The sequence below is a fragment of the Vulpes lagopus genome, chromosome 2, assembly GCF_018345385.1.
Source record: "Vulpes lagopus strain Blue_001 chromosome 2, ASM1834538v1, whole genome shotgun sequence".
Classification (NCBI taxonomy): Eukaryota; Metazoa; Chordata; class Mammalia; order Carnivora; family Canidae; genus Vulpes; species Vulpes lagopus.
Window position 1 is genome coordinate 163,381,412 of NC_054825.1, and position 26,285 is coordinate 163,407,696.

General features: G+C 51.0%; 1 protein-coding gene across 3 annotated transcripts; it reads right to left on the reverse strand.

Annotated features, from left to right (window-relative positions):
* Positions 1-4,807: 4,807 nt before the first annotated feature.
* CPT1C (carnitine palmitoyltransferase 1C) lies at positions 4,808-25,773 on the reverse strand. 3 transcript variants are annotated; one of them, XM_041745541.1, is made up of 20 exons: positions 25,730-25,773; positions 24,624-24,700; positions 24,361-24,515; positions 18,232-18,371; positions 16,717-16,888; positions 16,342-16,443; positions 16,115-16,252; positions 12,687-12,764; positions 12,353-12,460; positions 12,139-12,223; positions 11,239-11,434; positions 10,921-11,103; positions 10,107-10,212; positions 7,845-7,961; positions 7,330-7,494; positions 6,959-7,093; positions 6,164-6,316; positions 5,489-5,602; positions 5,265-5,357; positions 4,808-5,126 (listed from the first exon to the last, which is right to left on the reverse strand). In XM_041745541.1, the coding sequence occupies exons 3-20, from the start codon at positions 24,499-24,501 to the stop codon at positions 4,941-4,943; spliced, it is 2,412 nt and encodes an 803-aa protein (XP_041601475.1). In that variant the 5' UTR covers positions 24,502-24,515; positions 24,624-24,700; positions 25,730-25,773; the 3' UTR covers positions 4,808-4,940. The 3 variants fall into 3 exon arrangements, with proteins under 3 accessions (XP_041601475.1, XP_041601474.1, XP_041601473.1); XM_041745540.1 differs by lacking the exon at positions 25,730-25,773 and adding an exon at positions 25,367-25,473; XM_041745539.1 differs by lacking the exon at positions 25,730-25,773 and adding an exon at positions 25,235-25,466.
* Positions 25,774-26,285: the final 512 nt, after the last annotated feature.

Here is a 26,285-nt window from a genome sequence, read left to right on the forward strand (position 1 = left end):
TAAATACATGAACAAATTGGTCTTTGACCATATTTATGCTGCTCGAATGATTCTCTGATCCACACTTGTTAACCTTGTCATGAGAAGCCCTTAGCACGTATTTCCAATAACCTTAAGAATAGTTATTATAGGGGTGCCTGGGTGACTCAGTCGGTTGAGCAGCCAATTCTTGGTTTCCATTCAGATCATGATCTCAGGATCCTGGCATAAGCCCCGCTTGGTCTCCGGGCTCAGCGGGGAGTCTGCTTGGGGATTCTCTCCCTCTCCTCTGCTCCTCCCCCTACTCAAATAAATACACAAACCTGTAAAAAAAAAAAAAAAAAGAAAAGAAAAGAAAAAATCGTTACTTTATCTTTCCATAGAGCTGAAAACATGGTGGAAGTGGGCCCACAGAAGAAGCCCACCTTCCCCAAGTTCACCTACAGGAGGGTGGACCTCCACCAGCTTCCTCAGGTGTCCTCGAGCAGTTGGCATGGCAGATGCACCTGCACAGCGGCCAGGGTCTGCACAAGAAGCCGCACTCACTGCTGAAGCGCCTGCCCAAGGCCAAGAGGGTGACTCCTCCCCGGAAAAGCGGGTTTAGACACATGGTTTAGACACACCTGCCGGGAGGTAATCATCCTGCCTGAAATTGTGGGCAGCAGGGTGCCCTACAAGGGCAAGACCTTCCCCAGGTGGAAATCAAGCCAAAAATGGCCACTATCTGGGTGAGTTCTCCAACACCTGCAAGCTGGTGAAACACGGCAGGCCTGGATGGGCCGCCCACTCCCACTCCTTCATCCCTCTGGAGGAGCCTATTTGGCCAATAAATGCACAGGCTTCTCTTTAAAAAAAATTTTTTTTGGAAATAATTCTGATTAGAGAAAACTCACAGAAGTGACAATGAGGTGTCAGTGTAGGTTCCCCAATTGTAGCAAATGTCCAAATCTGGTGGGGGGACAGAGAGGATGGGGGAAGCTGGGGGAGGCGAGGCAGGGGGTAAATGGGAACTCTGTGCCTTTGATTAATTTTGCCATGAACCTAAACCTGCTCTAAAAAATTAAAGTCTAGGGATGCCTGGGTGGCTCAGCACTTGAGTGCCTTTGGCTCAGGGCAAGATCCTGGAGTCAGGCTTCCTGCATGGAGCCTGCCTCTCCCTCTGCCTATGTCTCTGACTCTCTCTGTGTGTGTCTCTCATGAATAAATAAATCTTAAGAATAATACAGTCTATTTCATTTTACTTATTTATTTTAGATTGAGCGAAGGCAAGTGGGGGGCGGGGAGGGCAGAGGGGAGGGAGAAGGAGAGAGAGAGAATCTCAAGTAGTCTCCAAGCCGAGCACACCAGATGCAGGGCTCCATCTCACAACCCTGATATCATGACCGTAGCTGAAACCAAGAGTCAGACACCCAACCAACTGGGCCACCTTGGTGCCTCAATAAAGTCTTTTTAAGAAGCAATACGGGGGCATCTGGTTCTTTTCAGTCACTAGAGCATGCAACTTGTGATCTGGGGGTTGTGGTTTCAAGTCCTACATTGGAGGTGGAGCATAGTTTTAAAAAAACAACAGGGCAGCCTGGGTGGCTCAGCAGTTTAGCGCCCCCTTTGGCCCAGGGTATGATCCTGGAGACCTGGGATCGAGTCCCATGTCAGGCTCCCTGCATGGAGCCTGCTTCTCCCTCTGCCTGTGTCTCTGCTTCTCTCTGTCTCTCACGAATAAATAAATAAAATCTTAAAAAAAAAAAAAAACCAACAACAGTAATACAGATGGTTCCTGCATACCCTTCACTCATCTTCTAATTTTAACATCTTGCCTAACCACAGTACAATGATGGAGACTCAGTACAGTGGGCTGAACAATGACCCTTATATCAGTTTTCTTAGGCTGCCATCACAAAGTGGCTTAAACAACAGAATTTATTCTCTCACCAGAAATGGGTATGGTTTGGTGGGAGATGAAACAGGGGATTATGTTCATTGCCTATTGGTGCAGGACAAATTACCCCAAACTTAGAGGCTTAAAACACATTAGGGCAGCCCGGGTGGCTTGGCAGGTTAGCGCCGCCTTCAGCCCAGGGCGTGATCCTGGAAACCCCAGATCGAGTCCCATGTTGGGCTCCCTGCATGGAGCCTGCTTCTCCCTCTGCCTCTGCCTCTGTCTCTCTGTCTCTCTCTCTCTCTGTATCTCTCATGAATAAATAAAATCTTAAAAAAAAAAACACATTATCTCATAACTTCCATAGGTCAGAAGTCCAGATAGAGTTTAGTTAGATTCTCTTAGAGACACTTCACTTAGTCGACAGAGAGTACAACTCTTGATCTCAGAGTTGTGAGTTCGAGCCACTCATTGAGTGTAGAGATTACTTTTTTTTTAAGATTTTATTTTTATTATTTATTCAGGAGAGACACAGAGAAAGAGGCAGAGACACAGGCAGAGGGAGAAGCAGGCTCCACACAGGGAGCCCGAGGCAGGACTCGATCCCGGGACTCCAGGATCACACCCTGGGCCGAAGGCGGCGCTAAATCACTGAGTCACCCGGGGATCCCCCAAGTGTAGAGATTACTTTAAAATAAAATCTTGGATGCCTCGGTGACTCAGTCATTTAAGCGCCTGTCTTTGGCTCAAGTCATGATCTCAGGGTCCTGGGATCCAGTCCTGTGTTGGGCTCCCTGCTCAGCAGGGAGTCTGCTTCTCCCTCTCCCTCTGCTTCTCCCTCTCCCTCTCCCTCCTTCTCCCTCTTCCTCTGCCCCTCCCCACCACTCATTCTCTCTCTCTCTCTCTCAAATAAATGAATAAAATCTTAAAAAAAAAAAAAAAAGAAGATTCTCCATTTCAGAGTCTCCCCAAGGTATAATTTACGCGCTGTCCAGGGCTGTGGTCTTATCAGAGGCTCTACTGGAGAGAGAGCCACTTCCAAGCTTCCTTAGACTGTTGGTGGAATCCATTAATTTTCTTTTGGCTGTATGACTGAGGGCTCTAGAGCTTTCCTGGATGTTGGCTGGTGGTGGTTTTCAAGTTCTAGAGGCCACCCACAGTTCTTTGATAAGGAGACTTTCTCAACAAGGCTGCAAGCCGACAATGACAATCTCTCACCCTATGGAGAGATTGAGGGAGTGACATGCCATTACCTTTGCCATGTACTATTGATTGGAAGTAAGCCAAGGGTCTGCCCACATTCAAGGGGATTATACAAAGGTGTGGACATTAAGAGGTAAGAGATCATCAGGGGTAACCTCAGGCTCTGTCCACCATAGGGAGGGATTTGGAAATGGGACAAAGTTAGGGATATGGGGTTGAAGCCGAGGTATTTGGAGTTTGCATTACTTTTCTACCATTGTATATAAAAGCAAACAAACTCAAAACCCAAAACATGGCAGCTTTAAACAACAAACATTTATTATCTCACAGTTTCTGCAAGTCAGGAATCTGGCTCAGAGTCTCGCATGAAATTATAGCCAAGAGGTCAGCTAGGTTGCAGTCATCTGAAGGGTTGACTAGGATGGAAGAATCTGCTTTAAAGATAGTTCCCTCACATGTTGCTCACTGGTGGTTGGTGGGAAGCCTCAGTTCTTCACCAAGCAGGGCTCCCCACAGGCTGCTTGAGGGTTTCCACGACATGGTGGATGGCTTCCCACAGAGCAAGTGATTCAGAGAGAAAGCAAGAAGGAACCCAGAATGTCTTTCATGTCACAATTGCTTCTAGCATATTCTTTTACTTAGGGAAAAGAGTCACTAATTCCAATCCCCTTCTCAATGGGAGAAGGATTAAAGTCCAACTTGTGAAAAGTTTCAAAATACTTGTGGAATTCTTTTTTAATTAAGTAAACTTGACCTCCAACACAGGGCTCGAAATTGCAGCCCTGAGATCAAGAGTCACAAGCTCTACTGACTGAGCCAGTCAGGCGCCCCACTTGTGGACATTTTTCAAAACCACTAGAGTTAGTGGGTTAGGTATGGAGGTTGGGCTGGTGGTAGTTAAGGTGTTCAGGATTTTATTGTGTTGTTAGGCTCGTGCTATTATGCTTGACTTGATAGAAAAAATGGGATTGGTATCATGGAGTATGGGAATCATGGCAGTGGTGGATTGGATTATTAGGGTTTTGGTGTGGTTAGATGGGGTAGGTGTTGATATGACTGCCGTTGAGCTGGTGGGGTTTGTAATGGTTGGGGGCTAGAGTAGGGGGTGCAATCAAGGAGGGTGGGTTTTAATGTCATAACTGTGGGCCAAGTTTACACTGGGGTTATGGTGGGGATGAGATGGGAGTTTTGGTGGGGTGATGGAGTTTGGGGTTGGACATAAATCTGTGTTGGTCGCATGCTTCAAATTGCAGTTTAGTTGTTAGGTATTGTGGGGTGTGTGTGGTGTTTTGGAATTGTTGGATTGTTGGAATCATGACAATGAAGGGCAAACATTAGGTAGTGCATTTCCTAGTTATGGGAGTTGAATCCATCATCAAGGTGGAGATTAAAATGCCTGGGGTTGGGGTTGAATAATGAAAGGGGTTCATTTGAGGGGTGTCAACTCAGGTGGGTGAAATAGTGTCGATCTTTATTTTTGGGGTGGGCAGTGTTGTTGGGGCCTCAGGAACTGGACTAATGAGAGTTTGGGAGGTTGTTTGATTGGGGCTGGCCTTGGATGGTTGGGTTTGGTGTGACTGGAGCTAGGAATGCAGTAGAATGGGCTTGATTGGGGGCTGTAGCTGAAATCGACTGTAACTGACAATTCACAGTGGGGTCTGGGGATGGAGGGGAACTTTTCTCCTCCTTCACCCTGATCCTCACCTCTCCCACCCCTGCCCAGCACAACAGCACAGCAAACACCATATGCCTAGCTTATACATCTTTATTGGCCCAGATGTGGGATTCCCAAACCCAAACAGGCTGCCTCTGTTCTGCACCAGCCCAGTTGTAATGACCCTCTCCCTAGTTCATGGGGAGACCAGCTCCCTGCAGGAAGGGGTCAAAAGTTGGTGGATTTTGTGGGTGCCCTGGAGCCCCTAGTGTGGCAGGGGAGAGAACCACACCTGTGCCCCAAGTCCTCCTCCTGTAATCCTCCGCACCTGGGCTTAGGACGCTGCCCCTCCTGAAACAGGGAGGCCACGTCCAACAGTGCATCCTCAATATGCTGCCCCAGTCGATGGGAGTCCTAGAAGGAAAAATAGGTATGTCTAGGAGAACCTGGGGGAGGTGCTCCTCAGTACTGAAAATCAGGAGGGCTGACATCCCTGATGTCTTGGTCTGAGGGAGGAGGTCCTACAGGGAGGTGTGTTCAAGTCTATCTCACCGTTTTTGTGCTTGACTTTTTGCTGGAGATGTGGAAGGTGATGGTGTCATCCCCCATGAAAATGTACGAAACGCCGTAACCATGATCATCGGCCTGGAGATGAGCAGAGTGAAGGGAAGTAAATAGCCTCCAGTGCCCCTCAACCCCTCTCAGCCAGAGTGCAGACCCCCCACACCCTCCTCTCTCAGGCCCACGGAGGCGGGATCAGGCCCAGTTCCACTCACCGGCCCGAATCCACCCCCGGAGGAAACATAGTCGGGGTAATTGTGGACGTCAAACAGGTGGATTTGCTGAACAGGGATCTGGCTGGTGGCCAGCTGCCACTGCTCTGAGTGAACCTGACAGACAAGATGGTCAAGTATGCAATGAAGACCCGCCAGTCCCCGCCTCCGTGGTTCAGCTCCGCGCAGCCCTGGCCCTTTCTGACTGTCCATTTCCTCTAAACTATTGGGTCTCTCTGCGGGTCCCTCCCTGACACCAGTCAGTCTGTGTCTCCTCCTTTCTGACCACACCTCTTCTCTGCTTCTCCCTGACCACGCCCATTTCTTTGACCACACCCTCTCCGCTTCCATGACCACGCCCTCTCCCCTGACCGCACCCCATCATCTCCCTGGCCCCCGTGCCTCTGCTCTCCTCCTTTCAGACTACACCTCCCTCTCGGCTTCTCCTGACCACGCCTTTTTCTCTAACCATGTCCCTGTTGTCTCCCTGACTCCGCCTCCTTCCGTGCTCCCTACTTCTTTTCCCTCGCCGCCCCCTCCCTCTCTTGCCCCAGCACCACTCCGGCCTCCCCCAACTCCTCTAATAACTCCCTTTGCCAACCTCTCTCTCCTGGTTGAGAAGTACCCTTCTCCCATGGTTCCCCTCTTCCCTCTCTAACCCTTTCTCTGCACCCCAACCTGGTCCAGAAAGGGTGACCGCAGGTGGAGAAATTGGGACACGATGTAGAGCGCGAAGAGGTGACGGTCCACTCCCTGTCCGCTCATCGCAGCCTTCAGCAGAGACTGGTGCTTTTCCACCGCCAGGCGGAATAGTGCGCGGCGCTGGGGTTCCTGGGGTCCCCCGGGGTGGTCACAGGTCATGGAAAGACAGGAAGTGGGCTTACTGCTGGGGCTTGTCACACCCCTGGTTTCAACCCAGCTTGCAAAATCCCTGCAAGGCAGAGATATGGACTCTATTTTACAGAGGGGACACAGGCTCAGGGAGGGAAGTCACTTGCCCAGGGTCACACAGCAAAGCAGAATCAGGTGGGTCCCCAGGTGAGACTGTCTGATCTAGGGCCCCAACTCCTTCCATTAAACCACAATAGGTAGGGTGAGAGGGAAAGGTGTCCTAGGGGGGTTCTGAGCTGAGAGGTTATATGGGGAATCCATGGAAGGGTACAAATGGAAGTCACAAGGTCACATAGAGGTTAAATAATCAAAGAGAGCTACATTGGAGGACCAAGGATCCCTGATGGGTGCTCCCCCAGTACCCTGGTTGACCCTCATTAAAGCATGCATCGCACTATGCTGAAATATCTCCGCCTCTCCCCACCAGAGAGTTTCTTGAGGTCATAGACCAGGTCTGGTTCCTCCTTTGTCCATAACACCCATCAGAGGGCCTGGTCCTCAGAAGGTGCTCCAAAAATATTTGCAAATGTAGTAATGAGTTATGTGGAAATGACCAAAGCCTCAAACGAGGCCTACACCCACTGTTTTCTCTTTGTCCTCCATGGCTCTCACAAAGTTGCAGGCCTCCCTCGTGCAAGATCGCACCGTCTCTGTCCGGCCTTCCAAGAACAAGCGAGTCATGGTCGACTCATAAGTCAGGCAGAATTGACCCCTGTCCTGGGGGACAAGGAAGGGAGGAGCCTGTCAGCTGGTCTCTGGAAATATTCCCACACTTGACCCACCTCTGTGGGCCTCTCACCTCTTCCTGCTCAGGGAATGTGTGGTTGGGAGAGAAATCAAGATGGCGGAACCCACAAGGGCATAACCAAGAAGAGTTCTTAAAGGGACTGACAGGGCAGGCCCAGGGGAACCAAAGTTCTGGCAAGGGGCTGAGGTCAAGGGACCCAACTGACCCGGAAGTGGGCCAGCTGCAAGGCCATCTGGACAAAGCTGTCTGAAGAGAGGTGGCAGCGTTTGATGAAGCTCTTGCCAAAGTGGGAGAAGGGGAAGACGTGGCAATCGATGTTTCCAGACAGGGTCTTGGCTCCCCTCAGGGCTAGAGAGATGGACAGATGGATCTGCCAGAGGAGGAGGGAGGGAGGGAGGGATGGCTGGGGTTACAGATAGGGTAGGGTGAGAGTCGGAAGTGGGGCTGGAAGTGGAGGTGGGAATTGAATCAGGGTAGGGGTGGAATGTGGAAATGAGGACAGAAACGAACATGTAGCTGCAGGGCTGGATTTTTGGTGGGGGTCACTGTGGGACTGGGGTTGGGGATGGGGTTGGGATTGAGAATGGGACTGGCGGGGATGGGCGGGTAAGGTTAGAGTTGGGGCTGGGGTGGAATTGAGTTTGGAGGTGGGGATGAATTTAGAGTCAGAGCCAGGAGGGTTTGGGGACTTGGAGAAGAGGCCCCAGAGCCCGATCTCACCTTTTCTGGAAGGTGCCAGTATAGCCGCTGGGGCTGGGGCAGCGAGGGATCAGGATGCCCCTTGCAGTGGCCGTCTGCAGAGTAGCCCAGCTGAAAACATTCTGTGGCCAGAGTGAACTGTGCACAAACAGAGGCTGTCAGAGTCCCTTCCTCCCTCTGGGCTGAGGGCCCTCTAACCAGGGACTTCTTTTCATAAGCCGTTTCTGGGGCTGGGGGCCAAAGGGGACAGTCCTTAAGAAACAGAAACCTCTTGGGACATCTGGTTGGCTCAGTGATTGAGCATCTGCCTTTGGCTTAGGTCATGATCCCAGGGTCCTGGGATCGAGTCTTGTATCAGGCTCCCCATAGGGAGCCTGCTTCTCCCTCTGCCTGTGTCTCTGCCTCTCTCTGTGTCTCTCATGAATAAATAAATAAAATCTTAAAAAAAAAAAGAAACAGAAACAGAAACCTCTGATGTTCACAGGTGTGTTCTCAGGTTCAAGTTCATGGAGAGCAGGATTGATACTAATATGCTGCAGGTGCTTACTGACATTTTACTTCTGACTGGTAGACAGAGTCACCCATGGCTGTTCCAGCCTTCCCAAAACACCCCACCACCACCCCGCCCCCACCAGGATCCTGAGATGGGAGAGATAGAGCTGTGCACAGCATGAGCCTCCAGAATGGAGGGGTGGCCTCCATTCTGATTGGGGGGTGGTGCCCACGCCCTGCTGGTGGTTCAATATTTTATTTATTTTTGGTTTTTGTTTGGTTCAATATTTTTTTTTAATTTTTATTTATTTATGATAGTCACACACACAGAGAGAGAGGCAGAGACATAGGCAGAGGGAGAAGCAGGCTCCATGCGCCGGGAGCCTGACGTGGGATTCGATCCCGGGTCTCCAGGATCCCGCCATGGACTAAACCGCTGCGCCACCCAGGGATCCCTTGGTTCAATATTTTAAATCAGCACTGATGGAGCACGTGTGCTACCCGGCAGCCTTCCATTTAATTCTCATAATCACTTAGGAAGAAGGGATCCACATCCCCATTGCAATGTTAGAAACCTATCTGAAGAAGAACCTCCCCCACTTGGTGCCTTGGAGTTTCCAGTGATCTCTATCATATTCTTTTTTTTTTTTTTTAAGATTTTATTTATTTATTCATGAGAGACACACACACAGAGGGAGGCAGAGACACAGGCAGAGGGAGAAGCAGGCTCCACGCAGGGAGCCCGACATGGGACTCAATCCCGGGACTCCAGGATCATGCCCTGGGCCAAAGGCAGGCACTAAACCGCCGAGCCACCCAGGGATCCCCTCTCTATCATATTCTACATGATATCTCTTCATTCAAAGTCGATGGGCAGAGACCCTATGTGGACAAGAAGGGTCTGAAGAGTCTCAAGTTCAACTGAATTGATGGTTTCCTTTACCAATATCATCAAAGGGGAAATTCCCCCATTTTACAAACAAGAAACAGGCACAGAAGAGTCATTGCTTAATTCCAGGGGCTGCTCCTAAAATCTGAAGGGGCCTCCGCTTCTCCAGATCCCACCCTTGGCTCCATCCAATGCCTTATGTAATGCCATGAAAGAGTGGGAACCTCATAAGGTATGGACACCACCCCCTATGATTTAGGAATTAAATAAAATAGAGAAAAAAGAGATGCTAGAGTTCCCGGGATTGGATGGCAGTTTACAGATAAAAGAAACCCAACTTTTTCATCTCAGAGGGGAGGAACTTGCCCAAGGTCACACAGCAAGCCAGAGCCGGAAGATCATTCTGATTCAGTGTGATGTGGTGGAAAGGCCTCCATTCTGGTCTCAGAGCATTCTAGGATCATATTCTTGCTCTGCAACACCTGGCGCCGTGACTCTGGGCAGATCACTTCCCTTCTCTGAGCCCCAACTGCTCATTCATCAAAAGAGGGTCATAATCCCAGATTCCCTTTTCCTTGCTGGGTGATTCCAGTCCAGTCTCTGCCTGTCTCTGAGCCTCTTTTCTTTCTTTCTTTCTTTCCTTTTTTTTTTTTTTTTAGATTTTATTTATTCATGAGAGACACAGAGAAAGGCAGAGGGAGAAGCAGGCTCCCTGCAGGGAGCCCAATGCAGGACTTGATCCCAGGACCCCAGGATCACGACCTGAGCCAAAGGCAGATGCTCAAACACTGAGCTATCCAGGAGTCCCCTCTGTCTTCCTGCTGAGTGTGAGGCCCTGGAGGGGAAGGTATTTGGAAATGGGGCTGATGGTCCCCAGGGAGGGGGTGGGCTGGCTATCCTACCTCCCACATGTGTCCTGAGATGGGGCAGTCAGCCCATGAGTGCTCCACGCTGAGGCCCAGCTTCCCATTGGAGAAGACAATTAGAGTGAAGGATTTGTCAAACCAGCTGCAGGGGGAGAATTCAAAGTGGTCGCCAAAGAGCCAGGGCCAGGACAGAACTTGGGTAGTCTTTGTAGGACTTGCAGGAGTGTCAGGGTGGGCAGATCTTTGTGGAATCAAGGATGGTGTGGAACTTCCTAAGGGAGAGGGGGCTCTCCACCAGGTGGTCTAGATGGTTTCTGAGACATGTCTAGGGCTTGGGAAATTGGAAGATTTTGAGAGAACATGCCAAGAAAGGTTCAAGGCTCACAAGGAGCTAAGAGGTTAAGGGAACTTTCCTGGGAACCTCAGAAATTACAGTTGATGCCTGGTGTGCATCTAGAAAGTTGTCTGAGGCTCTCTAGGCGGGAAGCCCCAGGTATGGGGTTCTGGGTTTAGGGAGCCTACATTAAAATCTAAGAATTCTGTGGTTCTGGGCCTAAGGTCCCTGGGCTTGGGCTTTTGGCTTTGGGACTCTAGGTCTTCGGTGTCTAGGTTCAGTGACCTGGGGTCCCAGGGATGCCAGACTCTGGGATCCAGAAGCTCTCCGTGTTAGAGGTCCCTGGGTCTCAAGGCATTGGGTGGGGGTCCTCAGATTGAAGGGGTCCTTAGACCTGAGGATGCCCCAGGTCTGGGGTCCAGGGTCTGCTTGTCTAGTGTCCAGAGTCCTAGGTCTAGATACTAGGTTCTGGGGTCACCAGGCCAGGGTGAGGTTCAAGTTCAGGGGCTGGCTCACCGGTCATGGCCCCTGCCAGCCAGTAGGGCGCGGGCGTAAGCATCCAGTGAAGCAGCGGGGTCCTCTCTGGTGAGCCCTGCAGGCTCCGAGTCCAGTGATACAAAGAAGGCAGCTCCTTCCACGGCCTCCAGGGCATCCTCAGCCTGGACCTTCAGGGAACTCCGCACCTGGGCCCACACGTCCCTATGGGGGGATGTGCCTGAGCTCAGGCTGGCCCTGCACCCTGCCCAGACTCCATCCACCCCCACACACACTTTGCTCTTCCCCAGCCTCTTGAGGCTGCCTGGGCCTCTGGGTCCCCTGACCTCCCCTTCTCACCTGGGAGCCGCAGTCAAGGCCGCCAGATGCTCCTCCTGGGGGCAGGCGGGGGATGGGTCATCCAGGATTCGCTGGAACTGCTGCTCCAAGGCCCTCGGGGAGAGCAGGCCGCTTTGGGAGTGGGTCCCCACGCGGAAGAATCGGCCTCGGTGGAAGACGGCCACGTGTCGGCTGTCACGCAGGTGGCGGATGTAGTCTAGAGGTGGGGCGGGCAGAGTGCAGAGGGCAGGAAGGCCAGACACATCATAAACATGAAAATTAGAACCATTTAGGGGTACCTGGGTGGCTCAGTTGGTTAAGTGTCTGAGTTTTGGTTTCGACTCAGGTTGTGATCTCAGTGTCGTGGGATCCAGCTGCTCCCTGCTCTACATTGGGCAGGGCGTCTGCTTGGGACTCCTTCCCTCTCCCTCACCACCCCTGCTCTTCCCCCCAGCTAGCACATGCACAGGTGCACTCTCTCTCTAAAATAAATTTTAAAAATCTTTTTAAAAAGAATAAGAATCATTTATTACTTATTATTAGATAATAAGAACCATACTTCCTGTATGGCTTGCACTGTTCTAAACATTTATTTATCTATCTATCTATCTATCTATCTATCTACCTAGGCAGAGGGAGATGTGGGACTCGATCCCAGGACCCTGGGATCACAACCTGAGCCAAAGGCAGATGCTCAACGACTGAGCCACCCAGGTGCCCTCTAAACACTCATTTAATCCTCACTATGCACCCTTATTATCCCATTTTAGAGATGAGGAAACCAAGGCTCAGAGAGGGTAGTAACTTACCCAATGTCACACAGCTAGGGAGCGATGGAGCTGGGGTTCAAACCCAGGAGAACATGTTCTCACCTACTACACTGTTACACCTCTGTCAGTGAGGACGCAAGAGGAATCTCACCTTTGTGGATGCCGGGAATGCGTGTGGTATTGAATATCTTCTCATACTGGGCAGAGCATAAGGGCCGCATTCCCATCAGCAAAGTCTGCAAGAGACCATGGGCTCAGGAGGACACTGCCTCCTAGGACCAACATGGCTGTATGGCCACAGGACCAGAGCCCATGTCCCCAGCCCACGGCCCCAGCCCACTGGGGGGCTGGGGGGCCCATCTTACAGGAAGGATCTCCTGGCGGTTCAGGCGGTGGCGGTAGAGGAGGAGGGCATGGACTGCGTTCCCAGCACGAGCAGCCTGCACTGGTGTGGGAGTGACGTACAGGAAGTCCTGGGGGCCAGGCGAGGGGAATGCCTGGGGTTAGGCTTGCCCGTGATGGGGGCACTGACCCCAAACACAAATCATGACCCCCAACAAGTGGCAGGATGGTGAATAAAACTCTGATTTGAGTCACTGACACTAAACCCCACTTCCCACAAAGACATCCCAACCCTAAATCTGGGGAGCTTTGAACTCAGCCCCTGCCCAGCTCCTAGTCCCATTCTCCCCCTCTCACCATCATATAATAGTTGCTGTTCACCATCAGCGAGTGCCGGGAGCGCAGGTACACAAATTCTTCCCACCAGTCACTGACCTAGGAGTGGGGCAGAAAGACATGGCTGGGGTGGCTAGGGCCAAAGGGGGTTGGCAGGGACAGCAAGAGTGGCAAGACCCCAAAGACTCTACTGTGTCAAACAGGGAGGGTAGAGTTCAATGAAGGAGGCCATCATGATCGGTAACTAGCAGTAACCTAGAAGTCCCTCAGTTGGGGATTAGTTAGCTAAACCTCACTAACACTCATGTCCTGGATTACTACGAAGCTGTTCAAGAACAAGGGACATCTGTACCACTGACACAGAAGGAGCGACCACCAAGTCATGTAGCTGAATGGAAAAAGCTAGGTGCACAATAAGATATGTGAAATGATCTCATATGAGATTTCAAAAAATACCAGCAAGACCCAAGTGTCCATCAATAGATAGATGGACAACCAAAATGTGGTCTATCCATCTAATAGAATGGGTTTTTAAAGAATATTTTATTTTTAAGATTTTATTTATTTATTTCAGAGAGAGAGCACAAGCAAGCAACTGCAAGAATGAGCGGGAGTGGGGAGGCAAAGGGAGAAGCAGACGACTCTGGGATCATGACCTGAGCCAATGCAGACACTTAACTGACTGAGCCACACAGGCTCCCGAAGATTTTATTTTTAAGTAATTTCTCCACCCAACATGGAGCTTGAACTCAGAACCGTGAGATCAAGAGTCTCTTTCTCCATCAACTGAGCCAGCCAGGTGTCCCTGCAATGGAATGTTAGTAGAAAAAGGAAAGAGGGATGCTTTGGTGGCTCAGTGGTTGAACATCTGCTTTCAGCTCAGAGCGTGATCCCGGGGTCCAGGATCGAGTTCTGCCTCAGGCTCCTTGTTGGGGGGCCTGCTTCTCCCTCTGCCAGTGTCTCTGCCTCTCTCTCTGTGTCTCTCATGAATAGATAAATAATCTTTAAAAAAGAAAAAGGAATGAAAATCTAATGTGTGCTACACCTTGGATGGACCCTGAAAACATTATGCCAGGTGAAATGAGCCAGACACAAAAGGACACATCGTGTATGATTCTACTTATATGAAAAATCTAAAATAGGTAAATTCCTAAAGGTAGTGAGTAGACTAGAAGTTACCTGGCACTTCGGGGAAGTGTAAATGGGGATGTGTTTCCCTCATAGGTACAGAGTTTCTGTTTGGGATGATGAAAAAGTTCTGGAAACAGATTGTCATGATGGTTCCATGGAATTGCAGATGTACTTAATACCACCGAACTGCGTACTTAAAAATGGTTAAAATGGTAAATTTTACATGATGTCCATTTTACCCCAATAAAAATTATATGTACGTCTATATGTTCTATATACTTTATGATATATTAAATGTTTCTATAAATTATAAAATGTACAAGCATATTATGTTATATCATTTAAAATTATATATATAAATAAAATTCATATAACAATTAAAAAATATAGGTAAAAAATCTGTAATAAGGAAGCACTGTGTCAGACTTTAGTTGGTGTTCATTTTCTTTTTCTTTGTGCATAAGATAATGGAGTATATTATAATTGGCAGTGCCCTAGATGTACAATGAAATATATACATTGTGTGTGTCCGTGCACATGTGCACATATGTATTAGCACAGAATCTGGTCCAACAGGGGTGCTTGGGTGGCTCAGTCTGCTAAACATCAGCCTTTGGCTCAGGTCATGATCTCAGAGTCCTGTGTTTGAGCCCCGTGTCTGGCTCCCTGCTCAGCAGGGAGTCTGCTTCTCACCCTGTTCGTGCTCTCTCTCTCTTTCAAATAAATAAAATCTTTGGGAAAAACAACCACACACACACACACACACACACACACACACACACACACACACACAAAAACCAAGAATCTGGTCCAACAGCTTGAAGGGAAAAAAATTTAAAAACTAAGGCCTGGCTTCTCTCCTACCCCTTCAGACATGACTCAGTCCCCTCCACAGAGCTTGTCTGACTGACCTTTCCATGCTGCTGCCCCTTGGGGCTGTGTCCCAGATCTGCTTCCCTTCCAAGTCCAATGTTTCAATTTTCTTCTGTAGCTAAAGGTCCCATTTGCTGTCACCGAGGCCTCTTTCCTGAGTCCTCACTCAGATGTCCAGCTGCTCCAGGGCATCTCCCCGGCACCCCCCAAGCTCAGTGCCTTCCCCTCAGGGATGCTCCCCTTTTCCCCATCTTAGGGAGAGCCTGGCAGTCCCCCACCTCCCAATATCAGTTAAGGCCTGTGAATGCCATCCTGCCATCTCCCCACCCCCAGCCTGGTAGTCCCAGCCCCACTCTCCTGCCCCTTGACTCTGCCTCCTTCCCTTGGTCCCAATTCCCCTGCAAGGCCTCATCCTTTCCCCTAGATCCTCACCCTAGCATCCTCTCCAACCTCCTGGCCTCCAGTGTCTCCCTGACACCACAGGGGATCCTGACCCTCCCCTGTTCAGAATCCTCCCATGGCTCCTTGGCACCCCGAGAAAAGAGTCCAGGGTCCTCGGCTGGAGTTCAGGCCTCTCCCCACCCCTCCTCCACCATCACCTCCCCCTGAGGATCACCCTTCAATTCTTTGTTCTGGCCAGAGTAAAGCCCTCCTGCTTCCCAGCCCACGCCCTACAACCTTCTTAGTTCCTCACCTCTGCCCACCCCATTCCCTCCTACTAACCAGACAGGTTCAAGTTCTGTCCAACCCTCAGGGCTCATCCCTAATAACTTCTCCTCCTGGAACCCTAATCCTCTCATCCAATGACTGTGTCCGCAGGCCATCCCACCCTCCAGACACTCACACCACCGTGTCTCCATCGCTACCTCCACCTCATCCCACGCTGCCTGACGGCTATTTATGACTTCCTACAGAACCGGAGGCCTGTTAGCCCTGGTTTGGGCTAATTGCTGTCTTGCTCTGTGCAAGAAACTCCAAGTCAGAGTACTACCAAAGGCCTGGCTCCTGAACTCAGAGTAGAAGCCCATCTGGGGGAGGTGCCCTTGCGCAGAAGGCGGGGGGTAGAACAAGAGCTACTCTGGGGGCGGAGGCGCAAAATGTTTTTTGCCTCCTGCCAGGGGAGGGCGGAAATGTTGGATGAATCCTGGAATTCTGGTTCCAATCCTGGAGGCGTGGGGGCGTGGCTGCGGGTGTGGGCAGGCCCTGGAGGCGGAGCTTAGGTGATTGAAGTCAGGCTTCGAGTGTCAGAGCTGGAGGTGGGGGCGGGGAGGCTCAAAACGCTGGCACACGCCGGTTGAGGTTTAGAGTATGGGAGAGCAGGAGCAGCCAGCTGGAGTGTCTGGGGGTTGGGTTTAAACGATAGGGGGGCGGGGCGGGAGCGGGGCGTAGACCTCCAGGTTAGGAAGGAGGGCTCGGAACCTCGGCGTTCAGGGCCCGGGACTCACGTAATTGGAAGCCCACCAGGACTTGAGCTGCAGGTACCACTGCAACAGCGACGCCTGCAGCCTCAAGAATTCCTGCGCTAGGACAGACGTCCAGTCGAAGTCCTCGTCGGAGAGGATGGGCCGCACAGATTCCAGGTACTGAGGGGCAAGGAGAAGAGGGTAGCTGACGCCCCCGCCCGCCGCCGGCCGCCCCCAGCGCCCCAGGCGGAGGTACCTGGCAGGCCCACCTTGCGCACGGTGTCCTGCACGGAGGGCACGGGCTGGCGTGGCAGCGAGCGCTGGTAACTGAAGAGCATTGTTTTGCGGCCGGAGAAGATGCGGACCAGGGCCTGGGGCGGGGGGAATTAGTGGGTCGTTACACCCCTGGCTGGGGTCGGGGAGTTGTGTGGCAACCCACAGAGAGAATGGGATAGAGACCCAGGGAAAGCGGGGGCGGGGGCAGAAACCCAGGAGGTGGAATAGAGACCAGAGAGAGGTGGGCAGGGTCCCGGGGAGAGGGGGATAGAGACCCATGAAAGGTCGGAGGTAGAGGCGGGAGGGAAGCAGAGCCAGAAGTGGGTCCCCGGAGGGCCGAGCAGGGAGGACTCTGCCCCCCAACATACCAGCCAGGTCTTGGTGGGCGAGGACATGGCTCCGTGGGGCTCAAGGAGCCAGCCATGGTAGGACAGAAGGAGCCTTAGGGCCACGTGAAGGGTGAAGATCAGGGCTCCCCACAGACACGAAGCGAACAGCGCCGCTGCCAGGACTCCCCGAAGCCTGTGGTGCTGTCCACCCCTGGGAGTGAAAGAGAGGGGCTTGGGTCTCCTGGCCTCCCCTCCAGCCCCACCCAGCCCCTGCTCTTCCTAACATTCTCTGACCCTGGCCTTTTGATGGGGGGCAAACCTAGAATTGGAGTCAATCATAGATATCCGATGTCCTCATTTGTAAAGTGGGCAGGGAACCTCTGTGCCTCCCCTCCTTTCCTGGGTGCGTGAGGACCCCAAGCTCCTAAAATCACTTCCCATTGAAATCAATAGGTACTTCACAAGTGGGAGCTGGTATTTTATTTCTTTGAAGGGACACCTACTTTTCTCTCCTAGAAATCAAATTCTGCTCTAAGGCAGTGGTTTGCAAAGTGTGGCCCTTGGCCCAGCAGCATCAGTACTGCCTGGAAGCTGGTTGGAAATGCAAATCCCCAGGCACCACCCAGACCTACTAAGACAGAATCTCTTGGGGTGAGGTCCAACCATCTGTGTTTTAAGGAGCCTCTCAGGTGGCTCCAGTATAACCTCAAGTTTAGGACATGCTGTTCAAAAACTACAATAGATGACCATGTTTACAAAATGGCAACCAGACATGCCAGCGAAGCCCACCAGGAAGACTTGGGGAGCGTTACTTCCCCTCTGTAGACTTGGGTATATCTAGCCTTCCTGGAAATTCCTACCTTGGATCCTAGGTCTGCCCTTTGGGACTGTCTGTACAAAATCTGAACCTTCTTCCCCAGGAAGACTAATCCAAGAATTAGAACCATTAGAACCTGTCCTTTCACCTGCACCTGGCTTCCAACCTTGCCCCAAAATGCCAATTATAATAATACAACCATTCCCAATTAGTAACCTCCTGGCACTGTACCAAATGGATCATGTGCATGTGTTTTTTTTTTTAAGAATATTAATTATGTATGTATCCAGTCTCCACGCCCAACGTGAGGCTCACACTCACGATTCTGAGATCAAGAGTCACATGATCCACCTACTGAGCCAGCCAGGTGCTGCTCTTGTTTAATTCTTCCAAACACCCTAGGAAGCAATTATTATTACCTACATTTTATAAATGAAGACTGACAAGGGAATGGTGAAGTCTTTTGCCTGAGACTACACAACTGGAGCCCAGCAGAGCTTCTACTTTTGCTAGGGCACTCTAACCCTATCCGGACATTTTCTAGCTTGTCAGCATCCCACTTAGCAAGAAGGGAAGAAATCACCTCCATGTTACTCACGCTGTACCTTTATTAATCTGACCAAAAATAAGTCCCAGAGGTTACTTTTCCTTAGCAGCCACAACACCCTGATAGAAAAACTCACTGGGTGGAGGGAGAAGAATAAGGGAGGTTACTGGGCTCAAATGGGGAAGCTCACCAGTCTGGCAGCAACTCTTTAATCTTCTCCATGAGTCCTAGGGAAGGATCCAGCTGGAGGAACCAGGCGAGCTGGATTGCACTGAAGAGGAAGAGCCAGCTGAGGGGGCTGGCAGGGAACACACCAGTGAGAAAGTCATTCTGTGGGAAGGAAAGGGCACTCATTCAATCAATTATTCCTCCGCTGAGCACTGTTCTTAGATATTGACAGAGCACCCAGTGTATGCTGAACCCTGAGCTGGGTGCCCAAGACCCAGTGGGGACCAGACAGAGCTGGGTCCTGCCCTCAGGACGGGGGAAGTCAGTCAAGAATGAAGTGAAGTGCTCATGGACATAAAGCAAGGCACAGGAACCCAATGAAGCCAGGTTGCTCAAATTGAAGGAGTCAGGGAGGGTTCCCTGGAGGAGGTTACTCTCGGGCAAAATGATTCCCCATATACAGCAGGGTCTGGAACTTGATGGGCCTTCTAGAACTACATGGTCATGGAATGAAGGAAAGTCTTGGGCTATTAATCAGACTCACAGGCAAGAGCCATGGACATAACTAATGCTTAACCAAGGCCCATGACCAAGCGCCATCTAGAAGGATGAACTCTTAAAATCCTCCCGATGACCCTGTGAGGTAGGTACTTAGGTGATCTCATTTTACAAAAGAAAACACTTAGGTTCAAGGTCACACAGACAGCATGAGATGAGCTTTGTTATTTGCTTACCACCATCAGAGCTCAAGAAACCACGTTCTCTCTTTTTCCCATGGTTAACAAACAAGAAAGCCTCAGAGATCCAGTTTTGAGTTCGGACTCTGGACCCCAGGCTTTAAATCTCTACTCTGTCACTAAAAAGCTAAGTGACCACAAACAAGTGTCTCAGTTTCCTCATCTGTAGAATGGGAACAATTTCAATACTGGGCTCATAGGGCTGTCACCGAGGGTCAGATGAGAAAATGTCCTTCCAGACGCCTGGGTGGCTCAGCTGGTGAAGCATCTGCCTTTGGCTAAGGTCATGAGCCAGAGGTACTGGGATCGAGTCCCTCATCAAGCTCCCTGCTCAGCGGGGAGTCTGCTCCTCCCTCTCCTGCTCCCCCTGCTTGTGCTCTCTCTCTGTATCAAATAAATAAAAAGTTAGAGAGAGAGAAAATACTTCCACAAATGCTAATTGCAATTACAGCAGTGACAAGACAACAAGATTTCTGTTCTCCTGGGGGACAGAGACAATAGCTACTAAGAAAAAGGCTTAGGGTCATGTGACAGATGGCAATAGAGACTGGAGAAAAATAAAGCAAAGGGGTCACAGGGGTGGAGGACGAATTGCATAGCTCAGAGCCTGGCACACAGTAGGTGCTCAATAAGCATTATTATGACGATCTTTTCTATTGCTACTCTGCTTCTTGGGATTTATTTACTGGACAGTCTTTCTTTGGTTTGGCAAGAAAAACTTACTGGCAAACATGGTTTTTTTGTTGATTATTATTTCTTTTTAAAAGGAACGATCAGGGGATCCCTGGGTGGCGCAGCGGTTTAGCGCCTGCCTTTGGCCCAGGGCGCTATCCTGGAGACCCGGGATCGAATCCTACGTTGGGCTCCCGGTGCATGGAGCCTGCTTCTCCCTCTGCCTATGTCTCTGCCTATGTCTCTTCCTATGTCTCTGCCTCTCTCTCTCTGTGTGTGACTATCATAAATTAATAATTAATTAATTAATTAATTAAAAAAATAAAAGGAACGATCAATTCCTTTATCTGGTGCTCTGGATTGTAGTAGAACAGGGGCTTCATAATAACAGGAAATGTCTCCAGAGCACTTCCCAAGGATCAGGTGCATCAATAACTCATCTCATTGCCCTGTAACTCAGGAAGATAGTAGTAAATACCATTGTGCCAGGGCACCTGGGTGGCTCAATAGTTCGGCTAAAAAAAAAAAATAGTTCAGCTCAGGTCGTGATCCTGGGGTCCTGGAATCAAATCCCACATTGGGCTTCTTGCAGGGATCATGCTTCTCCCCCTGCCTATGTCTCTGCCTCTCTCTGTGTCTTTCATGAATAAATAAAATCTTAAAAAAAAAAAAAAAACATTGTGCCTATCACATGGGTGAAGACACTGAGAAGACAAGAAGCTTGAATGTATCCAAAGCCACAGTGGGTCCACTCTAAATCCCTCAAATCATCCAGATGCCTCTGGAACCCTAATGCAATAGGATGTGCTGCAAGGCTCCACACTCTGGGGTCTGCTGTATCTCATTCATTTGGAAACCATCTCAGGAAATACTCTGACCTCCTGCTGATGAACAATCCACATGGATGCTGTGCCACACGCTTGGCTCAAATGACCCCACTGCACGTAGTTTACGACAGCCCCATGGCATAGGTCCTGGGACCACGTTCTAGAAAAGCAGCCCAGGCTAGCAGGCCTGAACATGGGCTCCTACAGCCACACTGCTCATTCTAGCTCTGCCTCTAGTTCTGCCTCTTAGCAGCTGTGTGACCTTAAGAAAATGGAAGCACCTCTCTGGGCCTCTTCCTTCATCTGTAAAGTGGGATTAATAATATGTCTACCTTAGGAGGCTATAATAAGGATCAGATGGCCAATAGATTTATTTTTTTAATTTTTTGTCTAAAGATTTTATTTAGCGAAGCCCCGGTGGCTCAGCGGTTTAGCGCCGCCTTCAGCCCAGGGCATGATCCTGGAGACCGAGGATCGAGTCCCACGTCAGGCTCCCTGCATGGAGCCTGCTTCTCTCTCTGCCAATGTCGAGACAGAGCAGAGAGAGAAGCAGGCTTCCCATGGGGAGCCTGATGGGGGACTTGATCCCAGGACCCTGGGATCACAACCTGAGCCAAAGGCAGATGCTCAACCACTGAGCCACCCAGGTGCCCCGATTTTTTTATTTTTAAAAGCTTTTATTTTTGAGTAGTCTCTACACCCAACGTGGGGCTCAAACTCATGACCCTGAGATCAAGAGTCAATAACAAGCAATAGATTTAAAGGGCCTGGTAAGTATAGAACCCAGGACACACTAAATGTTACCTAATGTGACTTTAGAAAGGAGGGAGCAGAAACTCAGAGAAGTTAAGAACATGCCTGGGGGGCACCCAGCACCTATGTGGAACCACCTCCAGGACCATAGAAGCAACAGTATTGAACTGGTCACTTCTGTGAGTCAGGCCTTCTACTAAAACAACTAATGCTTACCACAATCCCTTGAGGGAGGGACTGTCATGGATATCATTTTATAAATGAAGAAACTACAGAATTTCAGCTCTGTGGTTGCTGAGGGCATAGCCCTCACCCTGGGACTGAGTTCCAGGAGCCACAACTTCGGGGTGGCCCCCAGGATCTCAGAATGGAAGAGGAAGGACCTAAGAGCTAGGCCACCACACCTAGGGGACATCTGACTCTGAGAAGGGTTTTGGGTTTTGACTCAAAACTAAGGGTCAAAATATTCAGCAATGCAATATTCAACAAATAGTCAAAATCCACCTGCAAGCATAGAAATCAGAACAGTGGTTGCCCTGAGTGGGGGGGTGCTCCCTCGTAAACGGCTCAAAGGAACATTCTAGAACAGTGGTCATGCCGTCTGGATAGGAAGCTGGTTACACAGGTTTTTTTTTTTTTTTTTTTTAAAGATTTTATCTATCTATTCATGAGAGACACACACAGAGAGAGGCAGAGACACAGGCAGAGGGAGAAGCAGGCTCCATGCAGGGAGCCCGATGTGGGACTCGATCCCAGGTCTCCAGGATCATGCCCTGGGCTAAAGGTGACGCTAAACCGCTGAGCCACCTGGCCTGCCCGGTTACACAGGTATTGTCAAAATTCAAGGATTGTACATTTTAAAAACCTGTGCATTTTTTATGAAACTATATCTTAATTTAAAAAACATATATTTACCCGTGTATGTATATGTGTATTTATATATTTAACCACAAATTAATGGCTACATGGTAATGTTTTAATTGATGTATTAGCCTGAGGCCCAGAGGATTCCAGGGGCAGGGCTAAAGAAGCTCTTTGCAGGGGTGGGGGTGGTGTGGAACATGACACCTGGCTGGCTCAGTCAGTAGAGCATGTGACTCTTGATCTTGGGGTTATGGGTTCGAGTCCCATATCAAGTGTAGAGATTACTTAAAATCTTAAAAAAACAGGGGTGGGGATCCCTGGGTGGCACAGCGGTTTGGCGCCTGCCTTTGGCCCAGGGCGCAATCCTGGGGACCGGGGATCGAATCCCACATCGGGCTCCCGGTGCATGGAGCCTGCTTCTCCCTCTGCCTATGTCTCTGCCTCTCTCTCTCTCTGTGTGACTATCATAAGTAAATAAATAAAAATTAAAAAAAAAAAACAGGGGTGCCTGGGTGGCTCAGTCTATTAAGCATCTGCCTTTGGCTCACGTCCTGATCTCAGGGTCTTGGGATGGAGCCCCGAGTCAGTCTCCCTGCTCAACCTGGAATCTTCTTCTCCTCTGCCTCTCCCTGCCACCCTCCCACCCCCGCATCGTGCTCTCTCGATCTCTCTCAAATAAATAAACATATATGTTTCTAAAGAAGAATCTCGTTGGGGGTTTGGGGTAGTGGTTATTATCCACTGGAACAGATATCTCTCTGTTTTAACAGCTCGCAAGGATACAGAGGTTCAATCCAGCCGGCTCAAACGTCTCAGCTTCAGATTAAATAATGGGGCCACCCACAACACCCCCATGCTCCCTCTTCCTGGCGGCTTTACTGTTCTCCCATGGCACATGTCACATGATCTGACATACTCAGCATCTTGCTTATGCGTCTCCTTCATTGCCTTCTCCAGCTAAATCCAGAGTTCCATGAGGGCAGGATCCTGGCTGTCTTGCTCCCTGCCCTGTCCAAGTAGTGGCAAGCCCTTAATAAATGGCCCATAGGGGCGCCTGGGTGGCTCAGTGGTTGAGCATCTGCCTTTGGCTCAGGGCGTGATCCTGGGGTCCTGGGATCAAGTCCTGCATTGGGTTCCCCCCAGGAAGCCTGCCTCTCCCTCTGCCTATGTCGCTGCCTCTCTCTGTGTGTCTCTCATGACCAAATAAATAAAATCTTAAAAAAAAATGTCCCATAGATATCTGGTTAATGAATAAAGAACAGTATTATTGGGGATCTCTGGGTGCCTCAGCAGTTTAGCGCCTGCCTTTGGCCCAGAGTGCGATCCTGGAGTCCCAGGATCCAGTCCCGCATCAGGCTCCCGGCATGGAGCCTGCTTCTCCCTCTGCCTCTCTCTCTCTTTCTCTCTCTCTCATGAATAAATAAATAAATAAATCTTTAAAAAAAAGAAAGAAAAGTATTATCAAAAGCTAACACTCTGCACTTGACATGGGCAGGCAGTTCGCTCAGCGCTTACATGTTAAGTATTCATCTAATCCTCACGACTGTCCTGAGGGAGGTGTTATCATCACCCCCATTTGACATGTGGGGAAATTGAGGCTCAGAAAGACACACTTGCCCAAGGCTACACAGCTAGTAAGTGGCAGAGCCAGGATCCAAAGTCAGTCTTGGCTAACCCCACAAGTGCTCAAGACTTGTGTTAGCAGATAGGATGTGACCCAACAGGGAGGCTCTCGATGTATGCAGTGCCGGAGTTCCAGAACTGGTGACCTCAGGGTAGGCATGGGGATTCTAGAGCAAGGACAATGAGCCCAGACTGGGACTGCAGGGTTTGTAAGTGATGGAGCAGTGCAGATACAGAGATTTGTTGGTTCAGGTCTCAGAACCACAAGGACGCTGCACCGCATACTGGAGAGGGTGTGGGGGATTCAGAAGCAAGGGCAAGGAGGCGGCCCCCAGATCCAGGGGTGCCCGCTAGGGGGAAGAAGGACCCTTCAGGACTGGGGTGTGGACTAACCAAGATCTTGATCAGATCACAGTGTTCTGATAGGAGGAGCGCCTAGTTTAGAACCTGGCGACAGAAGGAAAGGGTGAGACGAGGGAGCACCATGGCATCAGGGGTCTAGATTCTAGAAATTGGGTTTGGGGTGTGAGGAAAAAGGAAGTGGTGCAGGAAGTGGTGTAGGAGGTGAGTAGATGTTCCAGTAGGTGAGGTTGAGGGTTCCCCAGTGAGCCTCGGAGAACCCAGAAGCTCTGGCAACTGGATCCTGGAAGGAAACCAAGCCGTGGCCCTCCTCACCCAGAAGCGGGAGAGGTGCCTTTTCCAGGAGCGCAGTCCGGAGAGGTAGATCTCCTGCAACACGGGGGCACTGAGCTCCACTTCGGCCCCGTCCGAGGTCAGCGAGGGTCGGAAGCCCACGGCCTGGTGCGCCTCAGCCATGTCACGCTAGAGCCCTGGGAGGTGGAGGGAGGGTCACTACCAGGTCCCCAGCCTCAGACCCAGGAGTCCGGGCCCCCAAGCCCCTCCTCCTACAGACCCGGGAATATAGGACTGCGGCTCACCCTTTCCCAACCACCTGAGGGTTCTTGAAGGACTCGGCCAGAGACTCCGGTGTTGGAGGGACATCAACTAGGGACCTCTGTGAACGCATAGAGGCAGGAGGGACAACTCGCGTTAATCCCTTTTGCGGCTCTGCTGAGAACGAGGTGCAAGGCAGTGCGCCCCTCCCCATGAAGGATTTTCAAGATTCAGGGTTGGGGGCGGAAACTGGTCCAGGGTTGAGTTGCAGGGTCTAGAGAAAAACATTAGCCCCGAGACCCATTTGTAACGAACACCTGCCAGACGTTGGCACGGTCCGCCCCATTTCCGTTTCCCATGCCAGGGCGAGGAGGAGGGATGGGGTGGGGTGGGGGATTGGCGGGGGAGGAGCGGGGGTGGTGGTGGCAATGTCTATAAATTCATCGGTTCTGGAGTGGCCCGGCGTCCCCTCCCCCGCGCCAGGGGCTGGAAGGGGTGGGGGAGGGAGCGCCCTACCGCGCATGCCTCCCGGCCAGGGATGCTGAGGCTGGGAGCCGATGCGAGCTTCGAGGACAAGTGATGGAGAGGCCCGCACGCCCAACCCAAACCACAGGCCTCCAGGCCCCGCAGGAGCTCGGGCCCCTCCGATACTTACCACGCTGAGTCAGAGGTCCGCCGATCGGATCCTGGAGACCAAGCCCGAGCACACCCCCCACCCTCGATTTAGAGCGCCAGACCCAAGTTTCCCACTTGCATCTGTCCAATCCCAGTGCGACGAGTCCACGACCTGGTCGTCGGGCCTCCGGAGCTCCTGGTCGCCCCCGATTATCCAACATCCAGGAACCCCGATTTCTGCCTCCTCGCGTGTGCCTTGCCGGGTATTCGAGTCTCTGGTTTTATCCCCGCCCCTTTCCAACCCTCTGCGTTCTATCCCCGCCCCCTCGAAGCCCAGCATCCAATCCTCTCCCTCCGCCGTTCGATCCCCGGTCCTCAGCCTTTTTCTCCTCGGCCTGATTTCGCCACCATTAGGCTTCCCGGGTTCTAAGCAGCTTCTCTGCTCGGAACCCCAGGTTCTTGGGCTTCCCACTCCTCTTTGTCTCACTCTCTTTCCTCTCTTTAAACGAGGCTCAGCTTGGAGCTCACGACCCACCTTTGGGTACACGTAGTCACGCGCGTGGGTGCCGAGATAGAGCGAGTCCAAGTTCTACCGTCCCCAGGAGGGAGGGCTGCTTTGGGGGTTGGGTCAGCCCACCAAAACCGCCCACGGACAATGCAGCTGCACAGAGTGGTGCGAAGGAGAAGCTACAGCGGATTGGATCCAAGTTAGACAGTCAGAGGGACTTCCGTGTGGGAAAAGGGGCATAGATGGAGGGGAAGAATACACCAGGCTCAGATTGGGAGGCCGGAATGGGCAGAGACAAGCAGAGGCTGAAACAGGAAACTCGTTTTATTTGTTAGTTTTTAAAAATTGATTTATTCCTGAGAGACACACAGAGAGAGGGGCAGAGACATAGGCAGAGGGAGAAGCAGCCTCCCTGCAAGGAGCCCGATGTGGGACTCGATCCCAGGACCAGGATCACACCCTGAGCCACAGGCAGACGCCCAACCACTGAGCCACTCAGGCATCCCAGGAAACTCGTTTTATTAGGTTCTGGAAGTTAGTATTCGTTGTACATGCGAGGTCCGGTGTGCCGCTGGGTCCAGCC